Below are 18,907 nucleotides of genomic sequence, written 5' to 3'. Positions count from 1 at the left end.
TGCCCAGCCTCTCTACCAGAAAGCTTCATGTCATTTGTAGTTAGACTTCAATCCTAACTCTTCAGCCCTAAGTTAGAGTTAGGGGTGACTTGCACATACCATAGACAGTTCCCTGTGTTGCTCCTTAATAAATTCTCCCTAGGTGCTGGGGGACAGGGGCCGGGTAGTTGTGAATATGAGCCACTTACCAGCATCCACTTTCTCTTTCCTAATTTTCCTTTCCTGTTTTTATTATTATTTATTTATTTTTATTAAGGTATTACTGATAGACATTCTTATGAATGTTTCACATGAAAAACAATGTGGTTAGTACATTCACCCATATTATCAAGTCCCTACCCATACCTCATTGCAGTCACTGTCCATCAGTGTAGTAAGATGCCACAGATTTGCTATTTGGCTTCTCTGTGCGATGCTGTCTTCCCCGTGACCCCACACAACATGTGTATTAAACGTAATACCCCTCAATCCCCTTCACCCTCCCTCACCACTTGCCCTCCCACACCCCTCCCCTTTGGTAACCACTAGTCCCTTCTTGGAGTCTATGAGTCTGCTGCTGTTTTGTTCCTTCAATTTTGCTTCGTTTTTATACTCCACAAATGAGGGAAATCATTTCGTACTTGTCTTTCTCTACCTGGCTTATTTCACTGACCATAATATCCTCCATCTCCATCCATGTTGTTGTAAACGGTAGGATTTGTTTCTTTTTTATAGTTGAATAGTATTCCATTGTGTATATGTACCACATCTTTATCCATTCATCTGCTGATGGACACTTAGGTTGCTTCCATATCTTGTCTGTTGTAAATAGTGCTGTGATAAACAGGGGTGCATATGTCTTTTTGAATCTGACACCTTGTATTCTTTGGGTAAATTCCTAGGAGTGGGATCCCTGGATCAAATCGTATTTCTATTTTTAGTTTTTAAGGAACCTCCATACTGCTTTCCACAATGGTTGAACTAGTTTACATTACCATTTTCTCCGCATCCTCTCCAGCATTTGTTGTTCTTAGTCTTTTTGATGCTGGCCATCCTAACTGGTGTGAGGTAATATCTCATTGTGGTTTTAATTTGCATTTCTCTCATGATTAGTGATGTGGAGCATCTTTTCATGTGTCTGTTGGCCATCTGAATTTCTTCTTTGGAGAAATGTCTCTTCATATCCTCTGCCCATTTTGGGTGTTGAGGCATTTGAGTTATTTCTTTACTTTGGATGTTAACCTCTTGTAGGATATGTCATTTACAAATATATCCTCCCATATTGTAGGATGCCTTTTTGTTATGTTGATGGTGTCCTTTGTTGTACAGAAGCTTTTAAGTTTGATGTAGAGCCATGTGTTCATTTCTGCTTTTGTTTCCCTTGCTCAAGGAGATGAGTTCAGGAAGAAGTTGCTTATGTTTCTATTTAGGAGACTTTTGCATATGTTGTCTTCTAAGAGTTTAATGATTTCATGACTTACATTCAGGTTTTTGATCCATTTCAAGTTTACTTTTGTGTATGGGGTTACACAATAATCCAGTTTCATTCTCTTGCATGTAGCTGTCCAGTTTTGCCAACACCAGTTGTTGAAGAGGCTGTCATTTCCCCATTGTATGTCCATAGCTCCTTTATTGTATATTGACCATATATGGTGGGGTTTATATCTGGGCTCTCTAGTCTGTTCCATTGGTCTATGGGTCTGTTCTTGTGCCACTACCAAATTGTCTTGATTACTGTGGCTTTGTAGTAGAGTTTGAAGTTGGGGAGCGTAATCCCCCCAGCTTTATTCTTCCTTCTCAGGATTGCTTTGGCTATTCGGGGTCTTTTGTGGTTCCATATGAATTTTAGAATGTTTTGCTCTAGTTCATTGAAGAATGCTGGTATTTTAATAGGAATTGCATTGAATCTGTAGATTGCTTTAGGCAGGTTGGCCATTTTAACAATATTAATTCTTCCTATCCACGAGCATGAGATGTGTTTCCATTTATTGGTATCTTCTTTAATTTCTCTCATGAATGTCTTGTAGTTTTCAGAGTATAGGTCTTTCACTTCCTATAGGTTAGGTTTATTCCTAGATATTTTATTCTTTTTGATGCAATTGTGAATGGAATTGTTTTTCTGATTTCTCTTTCTGCCAGTTCATCTTTAGTGTATAGGAATGCAACATATTTCTGCATATTAACTTTGTATCCTGCAACTTTGCTGAATTCAGATATTAGATCTAGTAGTTTGGGAGTGGATTCTCTAGGGTTTTTTAGGTACAATATCATGTCATCTGCAAATAGTGACAGTTTAACTTCTTCTTTACCAGTCTGGATGCCCTTTATTTCTTTGCATTGTCTAATTGCTGTGATAAGGACTTCCAGAACTATGTTGAATAAAAGTGGAGAGAGTGGGCATCCTTGTCTTGTTCCCAATCTTAAAGGAAAGGCTTTCAGCTTCTCACTGTTAAGTATGATGTTGGCTGTGGGTTTGTCATATGTAGCCTTTATTATGTTGAGGTATTTGCTTTCTATCCCCATTTTGTTGAGAGTTTTTATCATGAATGAATGTTGAATTTTGTCAAATGCTTTTTTGGCATCTATGTAGATGATGATGTGGTTTTTGTCTTTCTTTTTCTTGATGTGGTGGATGATGTTGATGGATTTCCTAATATTGTACCATCCTTGCATTCCTGGAATAAATCCTACTTGATCATGGTGGACTATTTTTTTGATAAATTTTTGAATTTGGTTTGCTAATATTTCATTGAGTATTTTTGCATCTATGTTCATCAGGGATATTGGTCCATAATTTTCTTTTTCTGTGATGTGTTTGTCTGGTTTTGATATTAGAGTGATGATGGCCTCATAGAATGAGTTTGGAAGTATTCCCTCTTCTACTTTTTGGAAAACTTTAAATAGTATGGGTATTAGGTCTTCACTAAATGTTTGATAAAATTCAGCAGTGAAGCCATCTGGTACAGGAGTTTTGTTCTTAGGTAGTTTTTTTATTACCAGTTCAATTTTGTTGCTGGTAATTGGTCTGTTCAGGTTTTCTGTTTCTTTCTGGGTCAACCTTGGAAGGTTGTATTTTTCCAGAAAGTTGGCCATTTCTTCTAGGTTATCCAGTTTGTTAGCATATAATTTTTCATAGTATTCTCTAATAATTTTTTGTATTTCTGTGGTGTCTGTAGTGATTTTTCCTTTCTTATTTCTGATTCTGTTTATGTGTGTAGAGTCTCTTTTTTTCTTAATAAGTCTGGTTAGGGGTCTATCTATTTTATTTATTTTCTCGAAGAACAAACTCTTGCTTTCATTGATTCTTTCTATTGTTTTATTCTTCTTGGTCTTATTTATTTATGCTCTAATCTTTATTATGTCCCTCCTGCTACCGACTTTGTGCCTCATTTGTTCTTCTTTTTCTAGTTTTGTTAATTGTGAGTTTAGACTTCATATAGGATTGTTCTTCTTTCCTGAGGTAGGCCTGTATTGCAATATACTTTCTTCTTAGCACGGCCTTTGCTGTGTCCCTCAGATTTTGCGGTGTTGAATTATTGTTGTCATTTGTCTCCATATATTGCTTGAATTCTGTTTTTATTTGGTCATCGATCCATTTGTTACTTAGGGGCATGTTGTGAAGCCTCCATCTGTTTGTGGGCTTTTTTGTTTTCCTTGCATAATTTATTTCTAGTTTCATACCTTTTTGGTCTGAGAAGCTGGTTGGTACAATTTCAATCTTTTTGAATTTACTGAGCTTCTTTTTGTGGCCTAGTATATGATCTACTCTTGACAATGTTCCATGTGCACTTGAGAAAAATGTGTATCCTGGTGCTTTTGGGTGAAGTGTTCTATAGATGTCTGGTAGGCTTTTCTGTTCTAATAATGTATTGTTCAGTGCCTCTGTGTCCTCACTTATTTTCTGTCTGGTTGATCTGTCCTTTGGAATGAGTAGAGTGTTGAAGCCTCCTAGAATGAATGCATTGCATTCTATTTCCCTTTTAATTCTGTTAGTATTTGTTTCACATATGTAGGTGCTCCTGTGTTGGATGCATAGATATTTATAATGGTTATATCCTCTTGTTGGATTGACCCCTTTATCATTCATTATGTAGTGTCCTTCTTTGCCTCTTGTGACCTTCTTTGTTTTGAAGTCTGTTTTGTCTGATACAAGTACTGCAACTCCTGCCTTTTTCTCCCTATTAGTTGCATGAAATAGCTTTTTCCATCCCTTCACTTTTAGTCTGTGTGTGTCTTTGGGTTTAATGTGACTCTCTTGTAGGCAGCATGAAGATGGGTCTTGTTTTTTTATCCATTCAGTGACACTATGTCTTTTGATTGGAGCATTCAGACCATTTATGTGTAGGGTGATTATCGATAAGTATGTACTTATTGCCATTGCAGGCTTTATATTTGGTGTTAGTAAAGGTTCAAGATTAACTTCCTTACTGTCTAAGAGTTTAAGATAACTCAGTATGCTATTACAAGCACAATCTAAAGGTTCTTTTTTCTCCTTTTTATTCCTCCTCCAGTCTATGTTTTGATCTACATTATCTCCTACAGATGATGAGTACTTTAGTTCTTTTTTTGGTATCATTAATATACAATCACATGAGCAACATTGTGGTGACTAGATTTGCCCCATTAGTAAGTCCCCACCACGTAGCCCATTACAGTCACTGTCCATCAGCGTAGTAAGATGCTATAGACTCACTAGTTGTCTATTCTGTGCTTTACTGCCTTCCCCATGACCCCCCCCCAACATTATGTGTGCTAATCGTAATGCCCTTTATTCCCCTTCTCCCTTTCTTCCTATCCATCTCCACCCCCAATCCCTTTCCCTTTGGCAACTGTTAGTCCATTCTTCGGTTCTGTGAGTCTGCTGCTGTTTTGTTCCTTCAGTTTTTGCTTTGTTCTTATACTCCACAGATGAATGAAATCATTTGGTACTTGTCTTTCTCTGCCTGGCTTATTTCACTGAGCATAATACCCTCAAGCTCCATCCATGTGGTTGCAAATGGTAGGGTTTGTTTTCTTCTTACGGCTGAATAATACTCCATTGTGTATATGTACCACATCTTCTTTATCCATTCATCTACTGATGGACACTTAGTTTGCTTCCATTTCTTGGCTATTGTAAATAATGCTGCAGTAAACACAGGGGGGAATATACCTTTTTCCTCCTCCATTCTTTATATATTAGATATCATATTCTGTACTCTTTGCCTATCCCTTGACTGACTTTTGTGTAGTTGATTTAATTTTGCATTTGCTTAATAATTAACTGTTCTACTTTCTTTACTGTGGTTTTATTACCTCTGATGACAGCTGTTAAACCTTCGGAACACTTCTATCTGCAGCAGTCCCTCCAAATACACTGTAGAGATGGTTTGTAGGTAAATTCCCTCAGCTTTTGCTTATCTGGAAATTGTTTAATCCATCCTTCAAATTTAAATGATAATCTTGCCAGATGAAGTATTCTTGTTTCTAGGCCCTTCTGCTTCATTGCATTAAATATATTATGCCACTCCTTTCTGGCCTGTAAGGTTTCTGCTGAGAAGTCTCAAGATAGCCTAATGGGCTTTCCTTTGTATGTGAACTTATTTCTCTCTCTGACTGCTTTTAGTAGTCTGTCCTTATCCTTGATCTTTGCCATTTTAATTATTATATGTCTTGGTGTTGTCCCTTTTGTTGAGAGATCCATGCATCTCCTTGGCCTGAGCATCTATCTCTTTCCCCAGTTTGGGGATGTTTTTAGCAATTAGCTCCTCAAAGACACTTTCTGTCCCTTTTTCACTCTGTTCTCTTCTTCTGGTACCCCTGTAATACGAATCTTGTTCTGTTTGGATTGGTCACACAGTTCTCTCAATATTCTTTCATACTTAGAGATCCTTTTTTCTCTCTGTGCCTCAGGTTCTCTGTATTCCTCTTCTCTAATTTCAATTTCATTTATCATCTGCTTCCCCGTATCTAATCTGCCTTTAAAATATTCCATTGAATGTTTCATTTGTGATACTGTGTTCCATAATGATTGGCTCTCTGGCCAGAATTAATTCCTAAGTTCTTGTACATTTTTCTGTACCTCCATGAGCATGTTTATGATTTTCATTTGGAAATGTCTTTCAGGAGATTCATGAGATCCATTTCATCTGACTCTTTGGTGTATGTATGATTTTGCTTTGATCCAGGTTCCTTTGACGTTTCCCCCTGGAAAATGTCATGTGGTACGCCCTGGTGCCCAGAAGCTATACTCTCTGGAGGTGCTCAGCCACTGGAGCAATGTCAGGGGTTGCAGGAGAGTGTTGTTGGTGCCTGGGGGGAGGAAAGAGCTGTTTCCTGCTTCCTGGTTGCCATGCCTGTCTTCCCTCCCAGAACAGTGGGCCAAGCACAGAGGTAGTAGCCTCTTTGATTTGTGTTTGTAGCTGCCATAGGCGGGGCTTACCTCTGGCTGTCCTGATACCAGGGCAGGGTTTGCTGGTTTGCGAGCCAAGTGCAGGCTTGCCAGGAGCAAGGCGCAGCAGGCTGCTTATCTCGGTGGGGTCCTTGGAGCTGTGTAGGCAGCCAGGGGGCTGGAGCGCCTGAAGATCGTGAAAGTTCTCAACCTGCTGGGCAGAGTATACCTGGACAATTTTGTCTACCTTTCTTTTCTCCTGATCAGTAAGCTCTGTGCAGTCCTTGCCCCTTTAGCAGCCCTCTTGCTGTTAGGAAGTCTCTTAGACTGACCCCTTTTCTTTTGTCCCAGAGCAACCGGATATGGATCTCTGTTTTCCACAAACGGCTGGAATCTCGGTCTCTCCAAGTGTTCTGTCTCTCTTAGCTTTACAACCTCCCTAATCACTAGAGCACCATGCAATGTAGGTTTGTGCTCCCAGAGCAAATCTTCAGAGCTAGACGTTCAGCAGTCCAGGCCTCCACTCCCTGTTGATTATCTCTCAATAAAATTAAACAAAAACAATAAGGCAGTTCTCTCCTACTAATATGTGGACATACCACTGATAAGTAAAAATATGCAGCCATCTTCCTTTTGCTCTTTCAGGATTAGTTGTATTAATTATATTTTCATATTGTATGCAATTTTTAGGAGGAGGCCTCTGTTCTTCCTCTCATGCTGCCATCTTTAATCCTCTGTTCTACTTTCCTGTTTTTATTACTTAAGAATTAATTTAACTAGACACACATGTGATACCAGATGGAAAAAGTATGAAAGGAGTGTATGGAACTTTGGAAAAGTTAATTCCTCTCCCTGATCACCTGTCATTGAGCTCTCTTCTCTTTCTGGAGAGAGCCATTGTTATTAGTGTCTTGGTCCTCCATCCAGGGACCTTGTCTTAACTCTAGGTACATGCTTTTTATCACTGTAAAACAAAGGAAACATGCCATACACAAATATTGTGCATATTTTTACTTATCAGTGGTATGTCTACATGTCAGTAGGAGAGAAGTGCCTTATTATTTTTGTGTAATTTTATTGAGAATTCACATATCATAAAATTTACCCATTTAAAGTGTATAGTTTAAAGGTTTTGAGTATACTTACAGAGTTGTACAACCATTACCAACCGCTTGGTGACTTTAGAACATTTTCATCACCGCCAAAAGAAATTCTATACATTTGAGTATTCACCCCCATTTCCTCCCTCTCCCTGAGCCATAAGCAGCTATGGCTTACTTTCTACCTCTTCTGTACATTATGTGTAAAGTGAATCACACAATATGATCTTTAGTGACTGGCAGCTTTGATTTACCAGAATGTTTTCAGAGGTCTTCCATGTTGTAGCTTTTGTCAGAACTTCATTCCTTGTTTTTGTCAAATATGATTCCATTGGGTGGATACACTGCCTTTTTATTTATGCATTCATCAGTTAATAGGCATCTGGATTTTTTTCTAATTTTGGCTATTATGAATAATGATAATATGAACATTTATGTACAAGTTTTGTTTTGATGAATGTTTTAGTTTCTCTTGGGTACACCTTGGAGTAGAGTTGCTGGGTTATATGGTAACTGTTGAAATCTTTGATTTGTTTTTTAAATTTTTTTGAAATTAGAATCTTTGTACATCCTTGCTTTTATTTGTTATTATCTCTGATTGTTGCTATCCAGTAAGCATAAAGTAGAATGTCATTGTATTTTTGTGTTTAATTTTTCTGATGGCTAAATGAACATCTTTTCTAGGAGTTTATATAGTTCGAGCTCTTATTAACATTTAGGTCTTTGAGCTATTCTGAGTTACTTTTTGTGTATGTTGTGAGTTAGGAGTTGGTCTTTACTCCTATTCAGTTGTCCTATTATTATTTGTGGAAAAGATTATTCTTTTCCCCATTGAATGATCTTGTCACCTTTGTTGAGACATTGATTGATTGTAATGTGAGGATTATTCTTGGGCCCTCAATTCCCATTGATCTTTATGTTTGTCCTAGTGGCAGTACCCCACCATCTTGATTATTTTATCTTTGTAGTAAGGTTTGAAATCAGGAAGTATAAGTCTTCCAGTTTTGTTCTTTATTAAGATTCTTTTGGCTGTTGTGGGTACTTATATTTCCATATAAATTTAGTGATGACTTCTCAGTTTCTGCAAGGAAGCTAACTGATATTTTGATAGGGAATGAATTGAATTTATGGATCAATTTGGGGCTATTTTCATCTTAACACATTAAATCTCTGTTCATGAACTTGCCATGTCTTTATTTAGGGCTGCTTTACTTTCTTTCAGTAATGTTTTTAACTTTCATAAGTCTTGAACTTATTTTATTCTTTTTGATGCTATTGCAAATTGAATTTATTTGCCTCATTCTTTTTAGCTGAGTTGTATGCATGTGCTATGATCTATCATGATGTTTTAACAAGTCCCTTATCAATGAACATTTAGGTCCCAATATATTGCTGTTTGCAGACATTGTCATTGTGAGTATATAGTATATCAGTAACGTGAATTCCAGTAAGGAGGTGTGATGCGTCAGAGGGTATTCAGATACTGGAATCATCTGTCAAATTTAAGGTGGATATAATACCCCCTCTGTTTGTAATTTTACAGCTTATGAAAAAATTTCCAGTAGTGGGCTATATAAAAAAATGCTCCAAATTCTTTTCAGCTCTTCTTATTTACTCATTAAAAATAATGATATACTGGAAGATGTTCATGTTGTGAAAATACTGCCTAGAGCAGCCCTATCCAATAGAACTTTGTGATAGTGGAAACATATATCTGTGCTGCTCAATACCATAGGCACCAGCTGTATGTGGGTATTGAGCACTTGAAATGAGGGTGGAGTCACTAAAGAACTGAATTTTAATTTTATTTGGTATTAATTTGGCTAGTGGCTATTATATTGTATAATTATAGTTGCTTTTAGATTTAAAGCTTGTAGAGGTTTGTAGGAGCCTTGTCCAAAGTGGTACATCTGGCATTATTTTCCGAGTAACATGAAGCAATCATGAGGGGTTATATATTAAGTCTGATCAATTTATAGTTCTCAGGGAACAATTCTTTTCTTGTAGCAGTTTACCCTGTACCTGGTTGCCTACACACAGGGCTTTTAGATAGAAACACATGTTGGTCCTAAGTTTGCTAGTTCTCTTTATATGTCACTCATTCTAATTTGAGAGGTTGGTGTACATGAGATTTTTATACATGTGTGTTCTCTAAAATATGTATTTGAAATTTATAAATTAATATTGGCTATTATGATATGGGCTATTTCCTGTAGATCATGAGCCAGGCAGTCTAGAATCTGTTGGTGGCTTGAACAACCTAATACTTTGGCTCTGAACTAGGCTTTGCCCTTGATCCTTTCATTCCTCATTTTTCCTTGGCACTCTGATGTGCAGAAAGGCCTTCACTACCAGCTGCTTGCTAGCAACCTCTGTTTCTGTTTGCAGCCCACACCTTTGTTTCTTAGGAATAGGTTGCATATACCAACCAGTCCACTATATTTCTACACTGCTGCTGTCCTACATGCCCTTCAGACTAAGATGAGCTAAAACAGAAGTAAGTTCTTTCTGAAAACCCTTCCTCTTCCTCCTTCTCTGTTCTTTATCCAAATGAATGGTAATACTATCTTACTGCCAGAAATTAAGACAGATACCCACCTCCAGCAAATAAATTGGCAGGTCACAGTTCAGGTTTTTATCATCTCCTGCCTGGACTCCTCACTAGTTTCCTTGCTTCTGGCTTTTATCATTTCTACCCATTCTTCACACTAAATCCATATGTTTTTTGCAGAAAACAAATCTCTCGTCCTAAAACTGCATTTCAGTGGTAATTTAAAAATTGCCACTTGGCTTAAGGATAGAGCCCAAACTCCTTAAAACTGTGGATCATGGTGTGTGAGCTGCATGCTGCTCACTGACCCTCTTGCTTCTGTCCAGCCCATGGGGCTGTTTTAGGTCTTTGTGTTTTTGGTCACTCTGTTTCCTAGGCCTTAGGCCTCCACCCCTCAACCCACTCCCTCAATTCCTCTCAGTCTTTGAGATCACCTCTGCAAGTATGTGTCTCTGGCTCAGCCCTCTGCCTCCTCCCCTTCTGTAACAGTACCTGGAGCATTTGATTGCCTTCACATATTTGTGCTCACCTATGTCTCCCCTCCTTGCTGGGCAGCACGGCCCTCGGTGCTGGGCTTCATTGTGCCAGGTCACCTCTGGATACACGGTAGGTGCTGATCTGAGCCCTTGTGGAATCAGCAGAGGTGTCCTCTGACATGCCTTTTCACTCTTTGGTTTCAGCTTTTCTGTTAATCTTTCTCCACTTCAGTTGTAATAACATTTTCTCCCAGATCCCATGAATGTCTGATAAAATATTAACAGCACCAGTGGCGTAAGCAATATGTAGCCCTGTCATATATATGGTGTTAGATGGCCAAGCATCAACCCTTTACTGTCTAAAATATAGATTAGTTGGGAAGCAGGTATGATTTACTTAATGTTTACTAACTTTTAGTTGGCTATGTTCCGTATTCTAGAAAACAGTGCAGCCTTAGAAGACAAGAAAGTGTAAAGTATCTGGCTTGCAATTGTGATTGTTTCTGTTAGAATGTGGCAAGTGAGATTTTTTTTTTTTAATCTGCTGGTGCCCAAAAGAGAATTCACTCTCATTCCTCATCAAGCAGGTTCTTAATTCTTCTGGCTATTTCTGTTATTAAAAAAACAAAACAAAACACAGATCTCACTGTTGAGGCCAAAATCTAATAATTTAACATGAACTACTCATTACTTATCGACAACTTGGCAGCTGTATTCGTTTCCTATTGCTGTGTACAAATTACCACACTTAGCAGCTTTAAACAATACCCATTATTAATTTACAGCTCTGTAGGTCAGAAACTAGGGCTGCACAGCATGGCAGGATTCTTACTGGACTGAAATCAAGCTGTTGGTCGAGGCTGCAATTCTTACTCGGAGTTAAGAGCCCTTTTCCACAATCACTGGTCTTGGGCAGGACCCATTTCCTTCGTTGAAGTCCTTGTTGGCCTTCTGGCTTTGGTGGGGGATTGTTCTCACACACGTGGTTCCTTGTTGTGTGGCCCTAATGGGCTGTTCACAGAATGAATGTTCACTTTCTTCCAGGCCAGCTGGAGCCTATCTCTTTGACTTTTTCTGTGACCAGCTGGAGAAAACCCTGTACTTTTAAAAGTCTCCTCTGATTAGGTCAGGCCCCCCTAGGGTAGCTGTCCTTGTGCTGTAAAACATAATTATGAGAGTGATACCACATTCTCAGTTTCTGCCTGCACTCAGAGTACAGAATTATGCAAGCGTAAGGGCCACTGGCTCATTTTAGAAGTCTGCTTACCACTGCAGACAGTCCACTTTCAGGTTTGATTCATACAAAGTATAGAAATTCTCTTTTCGTTAGAGAGTATACATGAAGTCATTATGGCTTTTTCCTCCCCAGCTATGTGGCTTTACCCAGTGCTATAGCAAACCTTTGCAGATATGCTAGTTTGAGAGCACATGTGTATTGATTGATTCCTTAGGTCAGTGGACATACCACATAGCATATTTCTCAGGCTAACAATCATCACAGAGAGAGGGGGAGTGAAAAGGAGAGAGGAAGGAAGAGAGTGATTTTGAGGGCAGGTGGTAGACATAGGGAGTAAGGAAAAGAAAGTTGACTTTATGTGAATGTCCAGAATTCCATCTGAAGAAATTCATTTGAAACTCCTTTTCTTTATATTTTGGTTGAAGGTTAATTCAGTGAATTAATTTCTTAAATTGTATCAGTTGCTGTTTAGGCTAATAACAAAGGAAAGGACTACTTTCTCTGCCAAATGTGAAGTTTACTCGTCATTTTCCCTGCTTAAAAGAAATAGCAGCTGAAAGGAACCAGAAAGCCCATCTGGTTGCCTTGGCAACTTAGATCCGGTGATGCATGCTTTTTGGTGGGTTGTTCAGATTTTCTTCCCTTTTCTGATAGAACCAATGTATGTGAAATATACAATGTGAAGTAAACATGATAAAATAATCTTAGTATTGTAATATTTAAAGAAAAAAAATTTTTTAAGTGAATTTTCACGGTAGCCCTGTTTGGAGTATTTATTATAATACTTAATTGTGTTTTATGAAGGGCAAAATAGACATGGTTTGTAAAGAATGTAAATGAGTAGTTGGAATTTTGCTTTCTAAATATTTTATTCCAGTTGCTGAGGTGGTATATTTCTTACATGATATGAGAACATGTTCTGAATTTAGTGCCTTGTGTAAACAATTAGATAGCCTTGGTCTACTTTTTACAGAACTAAGTATTACTTGTCACTGTGAATGTGCCTGGGCACTTCTAAGGCCATGCATGTTGATTGCTTAAATCTAAACAAAGATGTTTCTGGCTTTTCTTGTAAGCATATGCTTTATAAAGGCATAAAGCAGACATGAAAGAATATTTTATGGTTGTATAGGCTTTTGCTTTTTGAGGTATAACTCATATACAACTTCTGCATTTAGCGTGCAACTCAGTTTTTTTAGTATGTTCCCTGGGATGTGTAACCATCACCACATTAGAATATTTTTATCCTCCTGAAGACACTTGGTACCTATTAACAGTCATCCCCACATCCTTCCTTCTCTTTTTCCTCTCCCTCCAGCCCTGAGCAGCCACTGATTTATTTTGTCTGTATAAATTTTCCTATTTTGGACATTTTGATATAAAATGGTATCATGCCACACGTGGTCTTCAGTGACTGGCATTTTTCATTGAGCACAGTGTTTTCCAGGGCCACCATATGGTGACATGGACCAGCACTGCATTCCTTTTTATGGCTGAGTAATAAATACCATGTTGTGAGGCTATGCTACATTTTATTTATCCATTTATCACTTGGTGCACATATGGGTTGTTTCTGCTTTTTGCTTATCGTGAATAACATTGCCATGAACCTTTTTGTATAAGATTTTGTGAGGACGTATCTTTTCATTTTCCGTGGGTATATACCTAGGAGTGGATTGTTGAATTATGTGGTAACTCTAAATTCAACCTTTTTAGAAACTGCTAGCTAGATATTCCTAAGCAGCTGTGCCATATTTCACTCCTGCTGTACTTCAGATTCTTCATCCTCAACAATACTTGTTGTTGTCTGTTTTTTTTTTTTTAATTATAGCGAACCTATTGGGTCTGTGGTTTTGATTTCCATTTCCAAAGTGACCAACGATACTGAATATCTTTTCATGTGTTTAGTGATCATTTGTATGTCATGTTTGGAGAAATGTCTGTCTGGTTCTTTTCCTATTTAGAAATCCGTTTGTCTTTTTATTGTTGAGTTGTAAGAGTTCTTTTTAAAATCCCAGTACAAGTTCCTTATCAGTTACATGATTTGCATTCTGTGGGCTGTCTTTACTTTCTTGATAGTGACTTTTGAAGTACAGAAGTTCTTAATTCTGATCAAATCCAGTTTATCTTTTCTTTATTGTTTTTAGTGTCATATCTAAGAAACATTGCCTAACCTAAAGTAATGAAGATATATTCATTTTTTTCCTGCAGGTTTTATAGTTTTAGCTCCTTCACTTATGTCTTTGATCCATTTTGAATTGATATCTATATATGTGTGGGGTAGGGTTATAACTTCATTTTTTTTGCATACAGATATCCATTTGACCTAGTGCCATTTGTCGAAAAGACTTTCACCATTTAATTGTGTTGGCACCCTTGTTGATGCTAATTATGGGTTGCCCCCTCCCTTCATGGCTTCTTAAGTACATCTAGTAAATTCTTACATGAAACCTCTTGATGGTTTTCATTAGGATTGATGAAAGAAATTTTTTAGGTCTGCTGACATGTTTCGTGAGAATATACTTGAGCTAACTTGTCACCTCTTGATCTTTTAAACAATTGAGGTTTAACCAGTCTTTAAAGTACTGTAGAAACTACCAGAAACCACTCTGAAGAAGCCAGCCTTAAAGATGATGTGGCATCATTCCTCCACACATCTGCCCTGAGACAAAGTTACCTTTGTTTCTCCTATGGGATAGGCAGTAACAAGGATGGATGGGATGAAAAAGAATCAGTGATTGTACTGAATCTTACTATGATGAATTGAGTGATTTAAGAGTTGGTGATACTTGGTGTGAAGCCAATTACTGGGAAAAGCCTTAGAAAAAATTATCACTGGTGTGACTAGGAATCTCTGATTTCAAGACTAAGCTGTTCCTCTGGTATCGGTGAATCTGAAGGGTCTAGAGCATGTGCTATCCAGTGTGAATATAATGGGAGCCTCATTTGTTAAAAGTTCCAGTAGTCACTTATAAAAAGTAAAATGAATCAGGTTGATTTAATTTAAAGAATAGATGACATTATATCCAAAACATTATTTTAGCATTGTAATATAAAATTATTTTATATTTTTTATACAATAGTTTACATTTTTTGTAATAAATCTTGGAAATCCAGTATATATTTTACACACACAGCATATCTCAGTTTGGACTAACCATATTTCAAGTGCTCAGTACCCACGTGTGGCCAGTGGCTACCATATTGGACAGCACAGTTCTAGGTGTTTAGGTAGGATAGCTGGTTGAAATATTACATCAACATTACTCAATTTCCATACTCTACAGTATCCTGACTCATCCCTCTAACATGATAGACCTGGCTCTGGGGAAGCTTTTGCCCACATGTTCCGTGTGACCCTCATTGGAGGGACAAGAAGTACCTGCTCACCGAGACCAGTGGCTCCAGGATTCTGTTAAATGATGTAGGCAGTTCACCAAGCAGGTGAAGAAAAACAGAGAGACACACATTATGATAAAGGTTCCTGAGCCTCTCAAATGAGAGAAAATGGGCCTGTGAAAGTTAGATGGTCTTCTCCCATATCACAGATCTCCTTCATTAAGGTAAAGCAAGCTATGTATAAAAAATATTAGTGGGGCACTGGTTCTTAGATGGGTGTGATTTTGCCCCTGGGGATTTATTAATGTCTGGACACATTTTTGATGATCATAACTGGATGGTGGGGTGGGGGTGTTACTGACATGTAGTGTCCAGGAACCAGGGGTGCTGCTAGCATCCTGCAGTGTACAAAACAGCCCCACAACAGATTCTCTGACACCTTAGCATCATGCTCTGCTGGAACAAGATCCTTCAGTTCTTCTCTCCCCATTAATTGTTACATAGTTTCTTCAGGGAATATACCATGTGCTTTCTTTTGGAGAATCTCCTTATTTTCATATAAAATTTCTAAGGAAGAAACAGTCCATTTTCAGAGTATTCCTAATGGAGCATATTTGTCAAGTAGGTAGATTCTGCCCACACCCCTGAGCACTGGGCCTTGTAATTCGTTCACACATTTGTGAACTTCCCCTTTGTACAGGGGAAGTGGTGAGAGGGTTGCATTCCTCTCCTGCCTCCCCCTTCTCAGACCTGCTTGTGCCTGGGACCATTCTGCTTCCAGTAGAGCATGTATATTAAAAGGAAAATGAGCATTTGCAAGGCTCCCACAATGATTATTGCACTTCCATAACGTCTGTTGGAATTTTTGGATGTATTCTGGCAATGATGTGGGCATGTGGTTGTGATTATCCCCTTCCAGGGCTCCATCATGAGGACTGGTTAACTCAGAGTGTTACCACCACTGTGCTTCTAACGCCTGTTACCCAGGGGGCTGTACCTTTCAGTCTTAATAAATTCCAGCAAACAGAAATCAATACAAGTCATTTTCAGCTTATAAACATTCTTTAGTTGGCCATTACCTGCCAAAAGGAGTCATACTTACTAGTGTTTGCCTTTAAAATTACCTCTGGGGTGCAGTCCCCACCCTTTCCTCATGACTGCTGACTTTTCTGCTGTCTTCCACCCTTGCCCCCCTTTGTTGTGTACAGCAGATCACATAAATGAACTGTTAACAAACTTAAGTTAAAGGCAGTGTAGTAAAGGCTATTTGAGAGCTGCCAGATTTGGCAAAAATCCAGATGTCCAGCTTAGAGAGGGCCAGTAGTCCGGGCAGTGGCTCTGGCCCTACCCCTTGCTAGTAGCTACCTGTGTCAACTGGACCTTCTCAAGGTTCCAGGGCTCAAGAGTGAGCTTTGTCTCTGTGCCCCGCTAGGCTGACTGCACAGTGAGAGGAGAGAGACTGTAGAACCAGCCTTCCCTTATGCAGGGAGTAGCAGTATCCCAAAAGGTGCTTTGGGGTTGGGAGCGTGAATGTTGAGCAGGCCAAAAACATGGCAGTTGGGCCACCACATCACTGCTTAGGGATTTCCCTTGTTGCCCAGTCCAGAGACCCCCTCCCTGCTCACCCTCCTGAAACAGCCTCTGGTGAACACATCCACCAGCCTAACCCTTCGCGCCTGCCCTGCTGCCTGGTGTCAGTTGCCTCCCGACTGTACAACACCAGGTCTGGGCTGTGGTGCCCCCATTGTTAGGGCAGCTTGCCACGAAAGGGAGAGATGTGCTTCTGGCATCCAAGTGGAGACCTTACTACCCTCAAATTTCCTTACTGGAGCATGGTTAGAACTAGCTGTTAAATTGTATAGTTAGTGAAAGCTTGTTTTTATAGAGTCACATTATGAATGCTTTACTTATAAACAAATGTATTTAATATATCCTGGAGTTATTCTACATATCTGTTACCTCTCAAACTTTTTTTTTTTTGGTATTACAGGTTTTCCTGTCCTTTATAAAAGAGTACACTAAACACCAGTCTTTTTATGACAATTAGAAATGACCATTGCAAGCCTTGCATAAGTGTGTGAGCTTTATTTGTATTTGACTGTCAGTGTTTTCTTTAATTTCAGTGTTCTTGATAAGCAGGGTTGATAGATAACTGAATTCCTTAATGAAAACAGCTGTACATCAGCCATAGTATATATTAGTCAGCTTTTATGAGTTATCCAGGAAACCTAACCACATTTTTACTGTTTCTATGAGAAAAAGAATTTTGATTTTAAAATAATGGAAAATAAGCTCCTTTGTAAGTTCCAAGCTGCTTTCATTTGTCTTATGGTCTCTGTGGGACTAATAAGGCTGTGTATCATGGTGGGATGCTCTTTTATTTTACTTACATTTCATAATATTGTCAGAACTTAAGAAATATTGAAGTCAGAGAGAAATATGCCTGTAAAAATATTCCTTAGCTAATAAGCATAGTTTTACCTCTTGGCTGGTCTGTTGAAATATATCTGAATTCAGCTAAAATGGATGCAGTGATATTAATCAACATTTTTTCCTCGTGTGTGACATGTTTTCATTTTTTCCTGTATTAAGGAATCATCAAGTGTGTCTACAATGCAAGATTTACTTCTCAGTAAACAGGAATTCTCCTTCTGCTGTTTCAGGCCGGAGCCTCAGCAGAAAGCTCCCTTAGTCCCCCCCCCACCGCCACCGCCGCCACCGCCAGACCCCACGCCCCCCGAGCCAGAGGAGGAGATCCTGGGATCGGACGATGAGGAGCAGGAGGACCCCGCAGACTACTGCAAAGGTGATGTGCTTGCCCTCCCCACTGGGCTGTCCCAGAATTTGGGAGGGAATGGACTAGAGGAGTTAATAAGGTGCAAACTCCTTGGTCTTTATTTAATTAGCCTCTTGCTGTCAATATCATCTTAAATTGTTAGATAATTAAATATAGAAGAAACCAGAAAATGTAAGAGATACCAGAAGGGAAATGGTGAAAGAAAAAATACATGCATATGTACATATGTACTCTGGAGGACTGAAAAGAGGATTTTAATCTGCTGATAGAATTAAAGACAGTTTAAAGCAGACCAACTAAAGATAAAATCATAGTAAGCCATCTAAGAAAAATAGAGAATAGAAGGTACCAGCACTGCATTTGACTTCAAGTGTTCTGACTGCTAATACTCATAAGGGAACTGTTCCTTCCCCTGGATAGCTTTGAATTAATAGTATTCATTGTCTGTGGAAAGAAAGCCTGCCCATTTGTTTCCAGAGACAGACTTTTTCCTGGCATTGTAATCAATGAAAAAGACATTCTGTGGGTTCTACCATTGTGTGACATAGTGGATTATGTTTTCAGCTCTGATTTCACAGAAGATACAGGAATTATTCAAGTGAAGTGTTCTTACATTGATGCTTCATAGAGACCAAGAGCACAGAGTTAAACTCCTAAAAGGCAAGCATACTATGTGACGAATATCGAGAACAATATGATCCAGACTCCTCTCTGTGTAGACTGAACCCTGAGAATCTAGGAGAAAGGAAAATTGCTGTGTCTGTTTGTCTGTCTCTCTGTTACTCGACTTGCTCTTTTGGACTTCAGTTCTCTCTAATTGAAAAGTATCACAGTCTAGAATCCTGAGCTTCCGAATGGTGGATGAGACATCTGTTTGCTACAGATTATGGAAAAAGTAAATCAGATTCTATGCAGTGTGAGAAGAGATGACAGAAGTTGCACATATTCAGGTCATAAAGCATCAATGAATTTTTGTCTCTATAGTATCTATTGGTTTATCTACTGATGACAGGACATTTGTGTGTTGGTTAAGAAACAAGGAACTTTATAACTACCTG

At 38.7% G+C, this 18,907-nt stretch overlaps 1 protein-coding gene across 17 annotated transcripts in view; it reads left to right on the top strand.

The window, feature by feature from the left end:
• The window catches only part of SRPK2 (SRSF protein kinase 2), a 317,158-nt gene that overhangs the window by 184,249 nt on the left and 114,002 nt on the right, over positions 1-18,907 (top strand). For all 17 annotated transcript variants that reach the window (XM_073238992.1, XM_073238997.1, XM_037003577.2 and 14 more), the window contains one exon: positions 17,716-17,858. In XM_073238992.1, coding sequence (XP_073095093.1) covers positions 17,716-17,858 — 143 coding nt within the window. The remainder of the gene's footprint in view (positions 1-17,715; positions 17,859-18,907) is intronic.

Source organism: Manis javanica, chromosome 6 (assembly GCF_040802235.1).
Source record: "Manis javanica isolate MJ-LG chromosome 6, MJ_LKY, whole genome shotgun sequence".
Classification (NCBI taxonomy): Eukaryota; Metazoa; Chordata; class Mammalia; order Pholidota; family Manidae; genus Manis; species Manis javanica.
This window is presented reverse-complemented; position numbering and strand designations above follow the sequence as displayed.